Source organism: Macrobrachium rosenbergii, chromosome 5 (genome assembly GCF_040412425.1).
Source record: "Macrobrachium rosenbergii isolate ZJJX-2024 chromosome 5, ASM4041242v1, whole genome shotgun sequence".
Classification (NCBI taxonomy): Eukaryota; Metazoa; Arthropoda; class Malacostraca; order Decapoda; family Palaemonidae; genus Macrobrachium; species Macrobrachium rosenbergii.
The window spans coordinates 32,817,990-32,836,509 of NC_089745.1; the positions used below are offsets into that span (position 1 = coordinate 32,817,990).

The 18,520-nt window shown below is 33.4% G+C and overlaps 1 protein-coding gene across 1 annotated transcript in view; it reads left to right on the forward strand.

Annotated features, from left to right (window-relative positions):
• LOC136838639 (glutamate receptor 1-like) overlaps positions 1 to 18,520 on the forward strand; it is a 527,409-nt gene that overhangs the window by 496,397 nt on the left and 12,492 nt on the right. The window contains exons 16-19 of the mRNA XM_067103948.1: positions 4,792 to 5,036; positions 7,156 to 7,261; positions 10,408 to 10,545; positions 15,779 to 15,853. Coding sequence (XP_066960049.1) covers positions 4,792 to 5,036; positions 7,156 to 7,261; positions 10,408 to 10,545; positions 15,779 to 15,853 — 564 coding nt within the window. The remainder of the gene's footprint in view (positions 1 to 4,791; positions 5,037 to 7,155; positions 7,262 to 10,407; positions 10,546 to 15,778; positions 15,854 to 18,520) is intronic.

Sequence of the window (18,520 nt, forward strand, 5' to 3'; positions counted from 1 at the left end):
CCAAACTTCGTCATTCACCACCACATGGCAACTCCTCTGATTCCTGGAAATTTAGGCGCTTCCCTTACAATACATGTTTCATACCATCTTTTCAATGTTTCCAGATATTCTCTTCCCCCTCCTTATTAGCACTTCCCATTTATACTATATACTAGCTGACCAACCCAGCGCTGCCCAGGAAAACTCTTTCTCCTCCCAACACCCCCTCTACTATCTCACTTCCTCTCACTCTCACTCTCTCGCTTTCCTGTTAAGGTAGTTGCTTCAATTACATTGCCCAGCATTTTTGACATTTGATATTTCACCACCTCTCACCCCCTATTCCTAATGGGGCACCTGGAGTGTTATATTCATCCCAGTGACCTTGAAAACTATGGATTAGACACTAACAACTGTTATTTTTGACATTTTATTTTCCACCCTTTCTCACTGCCTGTTGGGGCTGAACTTGGATTTAAAGGGTATTTGGAGTGTCACTATTCACCTCAGCAACCTCGAAAACTATGAATTAGACACTAATATCTGTCGTTTTCAATTGTTTTTACATATCACCCCTTCCACCTCTTCTCAACCCCACTTCTTATTAGGGCTGAACTTGGACTTAAAGACGTCAGGAGTATCCCTATTCATCTCAGCAACCTTAAAAACTATGAATTAGACACTGATATCTGTCATTTTCCATTATTTTCACATGTCACCCCCTTCCCACCCCACTTCCTGTCGGGGCTGAACCTGGACTTAAAGGGCACTGGGAGCGTCACTATTCATCCCAGCGACCTTAAAAAGTATGGATTAGTCACTATTATCTGTCGTTTTCGGTTATTTTTACATGTCACCTCCTTCTGCCCATTTCTCACCCCGACTTCCTAGGCTGAACTTAGACTTGAAGGGCACCAGGAGACCTTGAAAACTATGGATTAGATCATTAGACGCAAAAATCTGTCTTTTCGGTTTTTTTACATATCGCTTCCTTCCCACCCCTTCTCACCTTCCCTTCCTATCAGGGCTGAACTTGGGTTTAAAGGGCATAGGGAGTGTCACTATTAATCTCAGTGACCTCAAAAACTGTGGATCAGACATTAATATCCGTTGTTTTTGGTTATTTTTACATGTCAACCCCTTCACATCCCTCTCACCCCTCTTCCTATCAGGGCTGAACTTGGACTTAAAGGGCATCGGGACTGTCACTATTCATCTCAGCAATCTCGAAAAGTATGGGTTAGACACTAATATCTGTCGTTTTCGGTTATTTTTACTTGTCACCCCCTTCCCACCCCTTCTCACACTGCCTTCCTATCGGGCTGAACTTAAGATTTCAAGGGCATTGGTAGTGTCACTATTCATCTCAGCAACCACGAAAATTATGGATACACTAATGTCTGTCATTTTCGGTTATTTTTACGTCACCCCTTTCCCACCCACTTTGGTGCCAGGGATGTCTTGCCCCCACAGTATTCTTTTCCAGACAGTAATTCATATGTATACCACATTTGACTGAAATTGCTCAATGTGTTTCAGAGTTATGCTGGAACACACACACATACATACATCCATTTTTATACATATAGATAGATTCACCAGCCTACTGTCCTTCATTCTTTCCATATAACCAAACCATCTAAAAAAAATTCCAAAACTTTCATCTGTGTTACCATTTTTACAACGTATGTGGCGACGCATCCCCTCATTTCTCACTCTGTCAATGACTCTTACGACACAAATACTACGCAATAGTGCACCACTTTCTTTTTTTGCACTTAACGTCTTAACCTCACATCCAAAAGGAAGAGTTGCTCGACATACTCACGCTAACGGACACCTGCCCAAATCCGCATCCACACACACACATATGCATATATATATACGGTATACATACATATATATATATATATATATACATATATATATATATATAAAATAATAGACTTTCAATTTAATAGAACAATTCTGGTTTCCATATTCATAGCCGTTTACTAAAAATTCCTGGATGCAGCTCTCGAATGATAACTAATTAAATCTAAAGAGGAAACAAAACACTTTAAACTCTCTCTCTCTCTTTCCCCCTTTCTCTTACAATGCACATATATATGCTCATTAGCCATCTTTTATTATCATCTGTGATGGTCTCTTCCCAGCCACCCTTCAGCTCACTCCGTTTTCCTCTTTATCGGATACAAAATCGGTATCACACATCACATTCAGTCATTACCGATCTATATTATTTATACCCCGAGAGTATTCAGGATTTACTTATAAATTCATCAGCCGCTTTCATCCAAATCTTCTTGTATTCTCAGTCATTTCACCCTTTAATCTCCTATTTCCCGTGTGTGTGTGTGTGTGTGTGTGTACACGGAGTGTGAAGTTAAAAGGATACATTTATACTCCTCTTGACGTCAAACAGAAAAACAAATACACATATACACAGACAATCACTTAAAATGCCACTGTTCCGTACCTAGCTTGCATTCTTTTTCAATTGTTCTTCATAATAAGATATTCACTTCCGCTCTTCAATTCTACTCTTAATCAACATTCCTTCGTGAAAGTGTTTTCGAATTATACGATCTCCGTCTTTATGTCTCTCTTGCTAATTTTTTTCGCCATTTTTATACTTGCTCTTGATATAATTTAAATAAGATCGAAATATCTCTTACATATTTTGTTTAATTAACCACTGAACTCTCTTTAGGAAAATTCTTTATGCTTTAATTTACAATCCAATATTCTCTCGAAATGTCTTCGACAGTCTTACCTGATAATTCGTTCGAGTACCCAAATTCAGTAATTCTCCATACTCTCATATTCATTACGCTGTTTCAGTTATTCGAAGCCTTGCTTTTGATCTCTTTAAAAGCGTTCATTCCAAGTTGCTCTTCTAAGACTTCCATTCAATTACTCTCCTCGATTTCCAGTTAATTCACTCCTTTAATAGTTACATCAAATTACCCCTTTCAAGAGACTCGTTGACTTTCTACAATTTACATCCATCCATTAGTTCGCCAACAGTATTCAAATTTCTCTTGTATTGATGTATGGACATATATACGCATAAACACAAACACATACACACACATGCGCACACACACATAAATATATATATAATATATATAGACATGCAAACACGTACATATATATATATATATATATATATATATATATAGTGATATATATATATATATATATATAACAGAGAGATTTATATATATATATGAACAATATATATATAATATATATATATATATATATATAATATATATATATATATATATATATATATATATATATATATATATATATATATATATATATCTATATATAATATATATATATACATATACATACACATATATATATGTATGTATATGTAATATATAGATTACTTTGCACAATTTATGTATATCTATAGTTACTAGAAGTATTCAAATTCTCTTTTTATAGTCAGTATGGATGGATACAAAACGCACAATACGTATTCATATAATTACAAGAAAATTGTAAAATTATATATAATATATATATATATATATACATATATATATATTATATATATATATATATATATATATATATATATATATATATACGGTATATATATATATATATTCATATAATTACAAGAAAAATTAAATATATATAATATACAAAATTATAAATATATATATAATTATAGTATATATATATATATATATATATATATATATATATATATATATATATATATATATATATATATATATATATATATATGTAGAATCTAGTGGTCACTTTTTTAGACATATATAATTGTAATAGCCACAATGCCCTCTTAACTTCTCCGAATTCTTCGCGCTTTTTGGATATGTTTGTCACTACAAAGCCTTAGATCCAAATGCACGAAATCTGAAGTAATTATGATGTCCGGTAGCAAGACACGAACCGTGTCCTAGAATCACAACGAGGTCCATTGTTGCTTGGCCTGACCACGTGGTCAGGTATACATGTGTTGTGTGTATGTATATATATATATATATATATATATATATATATATATATATATATATATATATATATATATATATATATATATATATAGATGTATGTATGTATGTATGTATGTATGTATGTATATATACACAAACTTGGCATGTGATACAACTTTTCAGTTAAATACGTTTGCAACTGCTTCCTCATTCTTCATGGAAACTTCAACCAATATTTGTCCCACAGTTATTCCAGTGCGTTCATTTAATGCTTATCTCCTCTCGTTCCCATGATAATCATTTTCCAGAACTTTTATAACTTTCTATTCTCGTCCTTTTAAAACAGTTCCTCTCGGTCTCTTTATAAAAACTCATCCAATCTCTGGCCAACCACGCTTGAAAGCACCACCCGAAGGCAAGCCTTCTTGCTCCTGAATGGAACGTCTTTTATAGACTCTTTGCAACATGCTAGCAATTATTTTGCCCTTTGGCTGTCATATTTTTTCAGCTAAACCCTACCGTCCGATGACATGAATTTATTTAATAAGCTGAAATTAACTAAGCAGAGATTACCTTTTTCCATTTGTAGAATATCATTCACTGACGAACAAAACAAGACTTGTACTAATTATTAAGCCTAAATATATATTATTTACTTGACAATTCTGCCTCTAAAAGAAGTTCTTATTACTGAAATTAACTAAAGCTTTCAGTTGTTTTATAATGTGTTAGTTGTTAATGCCTATCATTAAAGTTTTCAAATACTTCGTAAGGAGTCTTCTTCTCGGATGTACTGACAACTAATGACAATGTAATTCTTATCCGGCAGCGTTCCAAGATTAGCGTGTACAGCAGAATGTGGGATTTCATGAGTTCCAGACCACAAGTGTTCGCCTCAACCTATGCTGAAGGCATCAGGAGAGTCAGAGCTTCTAAAGGGAACTACGCTTTCCTTCTGGACAGCGTTCACAACGATTACATCAATGGTCAGATGCCTTGCGATACTATGAAGGTTGGGCCCGACCTCAATGCAAATGGATACGGAGTTGCCACGCCAAAAGATTCGCCTCTAAGGTACAGTCTCACTCCCTCTGTCTGCCAGACCAAAACCCAAAACCTTCCAAGCTTTCCTATGATCTTGACATTCTCTCTCTGATTAACGTCCATGCTTACAACCAAGGTACTCTCATTTCTCTATATCTTAGAATGTGCCGTTTCAGTGCTTGCTCCCGCCCTCTCTTCTCTCCTGTAAATGCTATATGGAATAAAGAGCAATGTTTTAAATCAAACTAATATACTTCTAATATAATTCGTTTGTGAGAGAATAAATTTGTCTTAATGTTTAATTACTGAATTTAACAACGAATGCTGTTAAGCTATCACAGCACAGACGACTTAGCAATAATAGAGGCAAATAAAGACTAAAAAAACTCTAATTACTTTAATGTTGCCTAATGAAGAAATGATGTAAAAATGGAATGATAAAATAAAAATACCTGGGATGAATGGCATAATTACTGATGTTATAATCACGCTTTCATGATTAACCTCCAATTTTTTATAGAAAAGTCTAATAAGCTACTGACTTTCAGGGCAAGCTTCCCAAAAACAGATTATCCATAAGTGATAAAGTGGAAATGGAGAGAAGACAATAACAAAGACATAATAATAGAGTTGGATCACCAAAAACATAAATATACACATGCATTCGGAAAACAACAATATAATGTGAGAACATACGGCACTCGAACATGGGTCTTCAAGGTAATATTACAGTCTCGTTTAAATGGCAACGGCATCAATAATTTCTCATTAATTTACAAAGCATATACGAATTCTGGTAATGTATTACACGGCACTCCAAAAGTTGTGAATGAGGAGGCCTTAAAAGCGAGAAGCACGCACTAGTTGCTGGAATGTATGTACTAAGGGCGATAACAAAAGTTCCTAAAAACATAAAGAGTTTATGTAACATTTAATTTTAGTACTAAAATATCAAAATACATAGTTAAAATCGCCATTACATTACTGTGCATTAACTTTTTTTTATTAGTATACTAAGAATTTCAAAACGTCGTTTAGTAACTGAATCAACCCATACAGTTCCAACAATCCCGCAATTTCACAAAGTGACTAAAAGTAACGGACGAAAATTCTAAATACGTGGCACTTAGCTGCTTTCGACTGTATTCGTGGCAAACACTAAATCCCCCTTTTATCTCCAATTAGATTTTATTAATGTCACTTTGTCTCTTTGTTCTAAGCGCCCTTTGCCGTCTCTCCTACCCCCTCGTCGTCAATGGCCTTTCCTTTATCCCTTATCTTTTATCATCACTCAGTGTCCTCCCCATCCTTTGACCATTAATCAACTGTTATCACCTTCTCCCCTTCTGACCGTATATCCTCTTGTGTCCCTTGGATTTCATGCGTCATGGAAGAGCTGAACGCAAAAAAAAATGAAAGAACAAAAAGAGAAAAAATGCAGTGAGATTCAATGCCTTGATAGGCTATAATTTAAGGTCCATTTCCTCTCGCATGTTGAATAAGTTAATAACTTTCTCTTTTTCCTTGTATAAGAGAGTATATATATATATATATATATATATATATATATATATATATATATACATGTACATATATACATATGTGACTGTCGTGTATGCGCGCATACATATCCATTTCTAAGAAGCACAGCACAAAGAATTTTGAATAAATTCATTAACACTGTTTCAGGTTAAGAGCTCGATACTGTATAGTTTAGCTTTCTCAGGTCTTTAGCATATAGACTTTCGTCTGACAAAAAAAAAAAAAAAAAAAAAGTAAGGTTTTTCCGTTTAAATTAATAATGGATACTTTTGAAAAATTTCTAAACATGTCTGAACACTTACATTGTACAATTTGGAATAGTGTGTTTAATTGATGAGCCTGAGCCATTTTTTTTTTTATGCTACCTTCATTTTTCACCAAGCAGCACCACACTGATATTTCACACCATAAAGAGAGAGAAAAAGGATCTCCCAATCCGAACTGCGTAAGCTAATAACGGTTAATTATAACGTCAATTATCTCGATCATTACGTCCTACTTTCATTAGCCAGAAATCCCGAACGCTCCCGCGGAACAATAATCCTGGCTGTAAATAAGTAGTCCCTTTTCGCTTACCAATTGACGTTTCTTTCTCTTTCTATTGCAGGGATCGGCTTAACTTGGCCATACTGAAACTGCAGGAGGAAGGCGAGTTGGCAAGACTTAAGAATAAGTGGTGGTACGACAAAGCCGAGTGCACCGGATTCAGCCCCGTAAGTGGCACTAATGAAAATTAAGAGGGTTTCGCATTAACTTTTAAACAGATTAAAGTCTAAGCCTTTTACTCGAGCCTCTAGAGAACGACGCTTTTCAGACATTTTTTTCCCTCAAGTTTTAATTGTACCAGAGTAAATTAAGATAAAGGTAGCATTCCGAAACATAATTACCATTATCCATACAGAGCTGGAATCACTTTTGGAGAGGAGAAGGAGCCACAGCCTAAATTTAGTACTTGTTTTCTTTCTTTAAAAGACAGCGAGAAAAGAAGTAAAATGGAATGCACTTCACTATTGTAGTCAAAATTCGATCTCTCTTTGAAACTGTGACGAAGCAAAGGAAAATTATATAGCAGAATTATAAGGACAAGCGATTAGCAAAGTATAGGATGAACGGAGCAATAAAATGTTACCATTACACGAAGCCCATGACTTAGGTATGTTTTTAACTGTGTCACGCTTCTATATGCTCTTCACACATAACGGGGGAAGTGAGAAAAAAATTGAAGCCGGGACAACGATGGATACAAGTATGGGTAAAATAGGGTATGTACTTGTCCTTCCATCTTAATATCTGCGTTAATGGCCAATGAATTGATAAAAGACAATGCTGACAATCATCTTAAAAAGGTTGAATAGATGAACATTTACTTAACCCTTGCATGCATGTAAAACTAACTGAATAAATATAAATCTACTCCATTGGAAAAATTCATGTACGCTAGACATTTCAAAATTCCACAACTTCCAGGTCAGCGACACTCATTATGAAGGACACAGCTTTTTAGAAATCAATCACAATATTTACAAAAGTATGTCAATCATCAGTTGTAATTGCAGACTTCAAGACTAGATATAAAACAGGATATCTTTACTATTTAATGATAACATTATCAATAAATCTAAATGTGTGACTATGTAGCAAACTTTCATCCATAGAGTTATTAAGTTAGAAATAGTGATCTATAAAAAGAACACTAAAATTAAGCGTTCTGAACATAAAATTACCAGGACATCCAGGGTTTTTATTATATGATGTGACTGCTTCTGGGCATTTCCATTTATTATTAAACATGGAAAATATAAAAACAGCAAAGAAAGGTTTCTTAGAATATGTATTAGAGAAAGTAAATGAATGAACAAGTTGATGGGTGCGAGAGAGGTGGTTGTATGTATATCTGGTTTAAGCAAAAGTTGAATGCAATTCTAGATGAAAGGATGGCCATTAAAAAAATCTACAAATGAATATAATGCAATTAAATTTGGTAAAAATGGTGGCTGATAAATATTCCTTGGTTAAAGATACCACAGAGGGTAGCTTACGAGGAGAATGCGAAATTTAGGGATTAGGTCTCTGTTATATGCACATACAAGGATGGGAAAAAGAAATAATGTTATACTAAAGGTGAGGTTGCGCAGAAGTATATAAGAGGATGAAGAAGTAATGCAGAAAGATTGGCTATTGTACAAATGGATCTTGCGTGAATGATGTAACCAAAGAGATGTTTTTGAAGAAAATTATTTCCTGTGTTAATAGAGTGATAATTTTAAGACAGGTCTAAATAACGTGGCAGGAAATGGTTCACGTATAAATGAGAATGGTATGGATGATTGTTGAGAATGTAAGGAAGATAACTAATAGGTGAAAAACAGAGAGCCTACAGGTAGCTTCGGGATTACAAGCAAAATGCTTGGGCAAAATGCAAGTAAAACAACCGTGTGACTGAACAGGGTCTGTAAGGTACGTTGGAAAAACATAAATGTATCAAGAGAATGGGTTAGAGGAGCAAGGGTGTTTTAATATGCAGGGAAAGGTAAAAGAATTGACTGTAGAAAACTCAGGGACATAACATTTACCTATGAACTAAGAACTGAATGTGGTACAAATGGTCCTAGACTAAGTTTATGACAGAATAGGCAGACATCAGATGTGATGTGGCTGTGGATGTATAATGCAGAGTTTAATTTGTTGGGTGATCAAAAGTCTTCGATCAAATATGCTGATGGGAAAATGTCACGGGTTTGATGTAAAATGGGGTCACACACGTGGGAGTGTTGTTCCCATTGGCTTTTTAGTAATATTAAACACTTAACGGCAAAAAGTAAAGGAAACGATATTAGTACAAGAGGGCACAAGGTATCAGTAAAAGAAATGGCACTGGTAATGGATGCAGAATGGTCAATGTTTGCAAACGATACAATACTTATTAGTGATAGTAGAGAAAACTGACAGATATCAGCAAGCATAATGTGTGACGATAGGTAAACGTAAAATCTTTGCAAAAGATTTGGAAAAAATCTGTGGAATCAGAAAGTGAGTTGTAAGGAAAATAGCCTTTATAAAAACAAAAGCGTACATACTCAATGAAAACGAAAAAGAGATGTCGCAACTTCATATGTGGAATGTGCTAGTTTGATGGGGTAAAAAATTTAGTCTGAACAAGGATGTAGTAAAAAGTATAGCATTGGTGACAAGATAGACAAGTGTTTTTCATTAGCAGAATGAAAGTAGAGGGGTTGGTGGGAAGTTGTGAACAAATTGAAGTTTAGGGGAAAAGAAGAGGAAAGGAAAGAAAGATACTTGTCCGTGGGGTAATAAGTGTATTTTCTCAAAAGGATGGTTCGTCTTTGATTCACCAGTTCCTATATAAACTTGATGGGAAATTATATCTACTTTATCCCTGAAGAAAGATTTATCATGGGTAAGGGATTATCCCTGTTATGTCTGTGTATGTATGTATGTGCGTATATGTGTGTATATATATATATATATATATATATATATATATATATATATATATATATATATATATATATATATATTCAATTTTCGTTAAAGGTAATTATTGGCGGAACACAGGAAAGGAAATATGTAAATACAACGATATTCACATTATTTTAATGAAGTTTTTAAAAATCGGGAAGGGACCAGAACGATTAAGCCTGTTGTGTTTATACTGCATAATATGTCGCGTCTTTTCTTGCAGCTCATGGTTCTTTTACTGGTCACAGTAACTCCTTTTTATCGAACAGGTCTTTTGCTGCTTGTCTGGTCTTTCGGATTGCAGATATTCATCTTTCTCTCTCTTGCTCGCACTCTCCCTCATGAATGTGTATTTACCCTCTTTCATTGTCTTCTCCAGGAATTGCATACCAATTCACTGACCCTAAGCAGCGTCGCAGGAATATTTTACATCGTCACAGGAGGGTTGGTATTTTCCATGATCGTCGCTCTTATCGAGTTCTGCTACAAATCGAAGACGGACGCTACGCGGACAAAGGTTAGTTGGTTCACCTACTTGGGTGCCTGCCTGCGTGTGTGTGTGTGTGTGTGTGTGTGTGTGTGTGTGTATGCATGTTTATATCTATAAATGCCACTGTACACATATTCATTTTCTTGTAATTCAGATGATATCAGATAATGCATCAGTAAAACATTACACACAAGTAATTTTATACACACATATATTAATATATTGTATAGTCTGTGTGTATATATATACATATATGTATACACATACATATATATATATACATATTCATATATATATATATATATATATATATATATATATATATATATATATATACATATATATATATGTGTGTGTGTGTGTATAGAACCTACTGGTCACAATTTACCAAATGCATATGTAATTCTAATAATCACGATGTCCCCTAACTTTTTTATTTCTTCGTAACTTGTAAATCCTGGTCACTACTAAGCTTAGTTGCGAATGAAGAAAGAAATGAAGATATTGTTAAGGCCGCTTAAGATTCCAACTCGCATCCGGGATACCAAAACGAGACCATTCCAACTACCTGGCCACGAATAAGGGTATATGCCTAATGTCGTTCTTATGCACATACAGTATACCTATCGAATTCAGATTGGAAATATACAGTATATTTCAGCATAAAAAGCAATAAATCTATAATAATAAAGTCCGAGTGGATCTTGTTTGTCCTCCCCCGGATGACAGTAGGGGAGACATGACACAGCCACCCACCACTGCAAACCGGTTTATCCGCAACGAGTGGGGTGTGGTTGGTAGGGGAATGGGGGTAGAGGAGACTCTATTCTCCTCCTGCAAACCTATTTGTCCACCCTAGGTGGGGAGGGGTAGGTAGGGGATCAGGAGGGTAGGGAAGACAGCAGCCCCGTTCCAGCGCGCTAACAAGCTCGTTATTAAATACTTGGCTGTGATGGTGTTGGTATGTCTATCACACCACTAGCATATGCATCTAAATTTGAGAGATATATGTATATACAAGTGGTAATACATTTTATCTTACTTTCTTGGCCAAGCAGTTAACTTTAAGCAGTTCTGATACCCCGGATGAGAGTTCGAATGTCAAACATAGCGTCAGAATATCTTAATTTCTTTCTTCATTAGGACCTAGGAAAGCATTTGAAAAGTGTGAAAGAACAGCAAAGTTAAGAGGGTCTCTTGAATATTAAAAATACAGATGCACACACATATATATACATACATATACACATATAAATATATATATATATATATATATATATATATATATATATATATATATATATATATATATATATATATATATATATATATAAATATCCTTTAATATCCAATTACTCTAAATCGGAATAATATATTTTCATATATGTTACCGAAGGGAATTTTTAGGTGATAATATATCCATTGTCCTGTGGGATCGAATCAGTGTCAATGGACGGGGAATTACTTACAGTAACATAATATGTTAGGTGATAAAAGTCCACCGTCCCATGGGATCATCAGCGACGGACGGGGAATCAGGACTACAGTAGAACACTGGCTGATTCGATCCAGGGACGGTGGACTTATTATCACCTAAAATTCCCTCTTAACTATCTGAAAAATATATTACTTCTTTTGGTAGATGAATTGGATATTACAAAGGACGTTTGTAGCTTTCTGATTGAGATATGAATGGCCGGTGATGTGATAAATAGTCATATAATATATATATATATGATATATATATATATACTCATCCATACATAATACCTGGTTTTCAGTGTCAATTTATTAGCTAGAACAGACATAATATGTGTGTTGATTAAAATCTTTTTTATACACTTTTATAAATATATATGTAGAATCTACTGGTCACTTTTTTAACAGACATGTAATTCTAATAGCACAATGCCCTCTTAACTTCTCGAATTCTTTTCGCGCTTTTTGGATATGCTTGTAACTACAAAGCCATAAGATCCAAGCGCAAGAAATTGAAGAGATTGTGATGGCCAGTCGTGGGAAACGAACCCACGTCACCATAATCACAAGGAGGTCACGTTGCCGACCTGCCCACGGGAAGGATAAAAGTCTATTACCTCTCGTACATACATATACCTGTCGTTTTCAGATATATTTCTTGCGCTTGGATCTTACGGCTTTGTAGTTACAAGTATATCCAAAAAAGCGTGAAGAATTCGAGAAGTTAAGAGGGCATTGTGGCTATTAGAATTACATATGTGTCTGGTAAAAGTGACCAGTAGATTCTACATATATATTTCAGCCTAAAAAGCAATAAAAACGATTGCCCACTTGGCTACGATGGTGAGGATGGGTCTATTCCAGCTCTAATAAATATATCTGAAAACAACAGGTATATGTATGTACGAGCGGTAATAGACTTTTATCCTTCTTGTGGTCAGGTCGGCAATGTGACCTTGTGCTTATGGTGACGCGGGTTCGTTTCCCGCGACAGGCTATCACAGTCTCTTCAATTTCTTGCGCCTGGATCTTACGGCTTTGTAGTTACAAGCATATCCAAAAAAGCGCAAAGAATTCGAGAAGTTAAGAAGGCACTGTGGCTATTAGAATTACATACATACATACATACATACATACATATATATATATATATATATATATATATATATATATATATATATATATATATATATAATCTGTTCAGATCTTCCACTGTAAATGGTGCTATTACTAACCATGTCACGGTAAGAAGTATGCTGATTAATATCTCCAGCTAAAAAACAGATGGATTTAGTTTCATGTAAGGAACGCTAAGTGAAGTATATTTGTGAAACTAGTTGGTAAATATCTAATAGTAAGAATTCGAGCAAATATAGAACTAATGCACTTATACGCAAATATAAAATTACACTTTATACACATACAAACCTACGAAGACATTTACATAAATCAAGAAGGATCGCTTCTTGTAGTGTCTCACAGTTACTCATGAAATATTTTGATTCTATTGCGTAACAATTTCATCAAAAACAAATCATATTATTTAAAAAGACCAGAACTAACGGTCATTATGTGGCCATGATAAAATTTTAGAAGAGCCGATTCTAGGAAGATTCGTTTTGTATAATCACTACAAGGAATTATGGAACTGCATTTTTGCCATTAAATGTGAGGATAAAAATTCATTTTATGTTTAAATATAGCATTGAAGACTGAAAAGTTTATACTTTATATTGATATCGAACCCTTAATATATTCATTGCGGTACTGTTAGTAATAGCAATATTTACATTGAAATATCTCAGCAGATTGTGTTTACATAAACACACACACACACATTATATATATATATATATATATATATATATATATATATATATATATATATATATATATATATATACATATACATATATATATGTGTGTGTGTCTGCGCACTCGTGAGTAAGTGTCTGTAAATACATGAGCATATATACTTATCATTTTTACACAAACATTTACTTACTGAATCACTCAATGGGGTAATAAGTTTTTGACAGTCAGAAAGGACAAATATGGCTATTTTTTGTTAAACAACTAGTTTTATCGAGTTCTTTTTTTACTTGTTTCCGACCTATTTGTGGTGATAATGGACTTGTTAGGCTCTTTGCTATTTGTTGTTTTATGTTCAAATGATTTCTCCTTTGCTTGCATAAAGTTTCTTATGTACATAAATTATCTTACTTTATTCAGTTTATCTTCCATAATTTATATACTGCACCAGTAATAATGAAATGTTTGCTGCTAATGTATGCGATATTACCCTACATTAGTTATACAAATTGTTCCAACACACTCACGCACAAGCACAGACACTGTATATATGTATGTATGCATTTTTATTTATATATATATATATATATATATATATATATATATATATATATATATATATATATATATATATATATATATATATATACATATACACATACATATACACAGATATATATGGTGTCTGTGACACAGTGTGCATGTGTGTGTCTTGAATAATGTGTGTAACTACTGTAGGAAAAATGCATACATTTGGAAATATTTTTATTATTACTGATGCAGTACATATTAAAATTCTGTATATGAAAAGGAGAAAATTATGATACATACACATACACACACACAAATATATATATATATATATATATATATATATATATATATATATATACATATATATATATATACTATACTTTAAATTATTATTCTAAAAGCCTTCCCAATATATATATATATATATATATATATATATATATATATATATATATATATATATATATATATATATATATATATATATATAATTTATACTTTACGAAATTATTATTCTAAAGCCTTCCCAATATATATCTATAATTTACCAGTTAACCCAACTGAAGGAAAACTGACCTAGAACAACAGTTAATGTACAAACATAACAGTACTCTTTAATGACTTTAAATATCACTTCAGCTTCTCTGAAATGGCATAAGTTCATACAGTTTAATTTTGGTAAATAAAAAAATGGACGAATCTTTCTATCCGGGATTGGGAAAGATATAAAACATAATCATTGCTAATAACAGCAAAGTATAACCATAAACAATAAAGTCGGTAGCTAGTCCATTCCCCTCTGCAAATTTCTCCCGCACTCACTCGCATTTTCATTTAGAGTGAATGTAGTTCTTAATTTTTTTTCATTCTCATGTTTTAATATATATATATATATATATATGAAATGTTTATCATCAATATCTTTATATACTAACACAAAATAGATAGATAATATCAATAGACAGATTTCCTTGATGAAATGTTTATCATCAGCGTCTTTATAACACAAAAAGATATATATAATATATATATATATATATATATATATATATATATATATATATATATATATATATATATATATATATATGAACGCTACAGAAATCAATTTCGCGTCACATTATCATTTCCTGTGATTCTACTTGCCCATTCTTACCACTTGTTACTACCCGTGAACATCATAAACTCCTTCGAAAGAAACAAAATATCTGTGAAATTGTTCCGAACTTCTAGTAATAAATCTTAGAAGCATTTCACGAAGAAGACGGAAAGTACTTCTATGAGCTAGACTTTATCCAAGTCACCGTAAAAGAATGACAAGCTGCAAATGTATGAAGTTGTTCAAACTTATCTAATCAGAGGCAGCGCTCAAAAGTTCCTAAACACTTCCAAAGTATCACGTTTCTGACATTCCCCCAAAATATTCTCTTTTCAGCTGAGTTTGGCAGCAGCCATGAAAGCCAAGGCTCGGCTTTCAATCACCGGTAGCCAAGACCTGGACAATGGCAGGGTAAGAAACAAATGCCATTTAATTACTTCTTTTCTCTACTCGCTTCTTTTCTTTTTCTAACGCTATGGATTTAACGTTCTGATGATTTGGAAAGGCAGTGCATTAGAGAGCCAGTAATTGAGCTAAGAATCAATACATAATAGAGAGAAAGGTAGAGAATGAGGGAGAGAAAGAGAGGTACCTTTTATATTGTTTCGGTCATTACAGTTTACTAAATTGCGGAATTCACTTTCATTATAAAATTGTGAAATCTCCATTCCTTGTATATTTCTTTTTTCTTATATGTGTAACCCATCTAACTATTTCAATGTACATACATCACTCACTTTCATTTATGTTTACACCTTTCCTTTCTTTTATCTCATTTATACTGACACCTTTCCTTTCTTTGCTTTCATTTTTGTAGTTTAATCGGAAACTAATACTAGCTTAGTAATAAAGGATTAGTAAATAAATGACATAAAAATGTGAGGTGAAGAGTAATAATGGCTTGCTGGCTTGTCTTCATGTCAGCAGGATTCCACAAAAAGGTTATATGTCGAACTTAACGAAAATGTTAATAAACAGCGAGTAACAACTTTTGGGGCAAAGGGGTACTTCGTAGAATTTCGTAACAAAAATGAACAACTATTTCTGCCAATTTCTAAAATGGAGGTTATTCATAATCCTCATCTGTACGGTTTCGTTTGGATTCCGACATCTAATCCATTATATGCTCATAAGGTCTTGATGTTGGAGGAGATGTGTACTCTCTCAATGCCTTTTCTACTCTCTTATTGTTCTGTTAATGTAAAATTACTGTTCTTTCCTTTTTAATGCGAATCTACGCTTATTTAAAATCAATCGATGGATTTATCATTAAAGGGAAGTATTACAATATGAGCAACCTCTTGGGTTTTATACTTTCATCGATAATTATATTACATGCTAGCTGCAATCCTTCTTTTACACTATTCTCTAATTCATGTATAAAGGAGCATGATGCTCCTCGTAACAAGATTGCCGCAATCACCTCTTATACGGGATGAACCCAGGACTCTCAAGTGAAAGGCACGAGGGATACCAACAAAGCCACACAGGTTACTGAGCAGATACAAATTGAGTCATACATCCTTAAAATCGAATTTTATATTTGTAATTAAGGTTATTATTTCTCTTTTTCGGAATCTTAATGTTAAGCCTTTGTTCTCATTAATTTTTTAAGTCTATTCCATTATTTGGTTGGCAATTTTTTATAAACTATATTTGCGAATGGTAATGTTCCTAACGAAGAAAATTGCTTGAACGTACTTTCTTGTATATTCAACAAATTTTTCGTACAGTTAAGGTATATTATATTGAAAAAAGACCTTCGTTTACGCTCATGGTCTGTTTATATCCTGCTCACAAAAGGAACGAAAAAATAACAGCATTGCCCGTTTTGCTAAGGGAAAACAAAAATTTAATAATAAAACTATTTACCACACCCATCCAAATTAAAATTCAATAGTAAAACTATTTACCATAAGCATCCAAAGTAGCAGTTAAGAACAAATATATACGTAAAAAGATTCGTTGTCTCTGAATTCTTATGAACACCCCTTTTTGTTAAAAATTCACCGCATCACAAATTAGATTGAGCTCTTTTTTGATACTCTCAGTTTAGATTATTTCCTATGGACATGGCAAGTTACATGAATTTACGACAATCGCATTTAGTAATTGGACTGGAAACTCGTCTTTGCATATTAGTCCAAATGTACAACAATCATATCCTTTTATGTACCCAGACAAATAATTTTAGGTAACTCTACAGCAGCAATAATTACACCCAAACGTTTGCTTCCATTTATATGGCAAAATTCTTATTTAATTTCAAGATACGAAAGAAAACAATTCAGAAAGTCGTGGGTGGTCTTAAAGGATTTAATTTTACAGTTGCTGAAGATGACACATAAAAGGCTACCTACAACTACAACCGTCTTCTTCACTTTTATTTTTTCGATAATTATTTTCCTTGAGGCTTACGTCAGAAACATCATCATCATTGAGGGGTCTGAAGAAAAGAATACTATTTTATTTCTTAAACACTGTAAAATACTTGGATACCTGTGAGCGAAATGCCAACTAAACACACTATCAGGGATATACAGAACTATGCCCATTGAGGAATAAAAGAACAGCGCTAGTTGAGAATTAGACTATTGAAAAACGAAAAGGCATTATGTCCCCTAATGGCTGTGAGATTGAAGCAATCTACCTGAAACTGCAGAATGTTTTCGCTCATCAAAAACAACTCCATTAATAATACTACTACCTCAAGAAAATTTCATAAGCAACAAACCTTTCTCCCGTTTACTTTCTAACAGGCATCCTCATCTCTTCCTCATTCATTTTAATCTTTCTTCTCTGTTAACATGTTCTCCTCTACAGATATATAGATTTTAGGTAACAAGTTGCTACTTAATTTAAAAACTAAATAAAAAATTAAAACTGCAGTCCTTAAGAGTCTAAGTACTTGTTTTAATCGTTTTACCGTTTTCCAATTCTTGTCATTCTGCCATTCATAGAAAAAAAATTTCTGACACAAAAATTGTTTAGAATTCTAATTCTTTCCTAATAATCTTTGCGAGAGAGAGAGAGAGAGAGAGAGAGAGAGAGAGAGAGAGAGAGAGAGAGAGAGAGAGA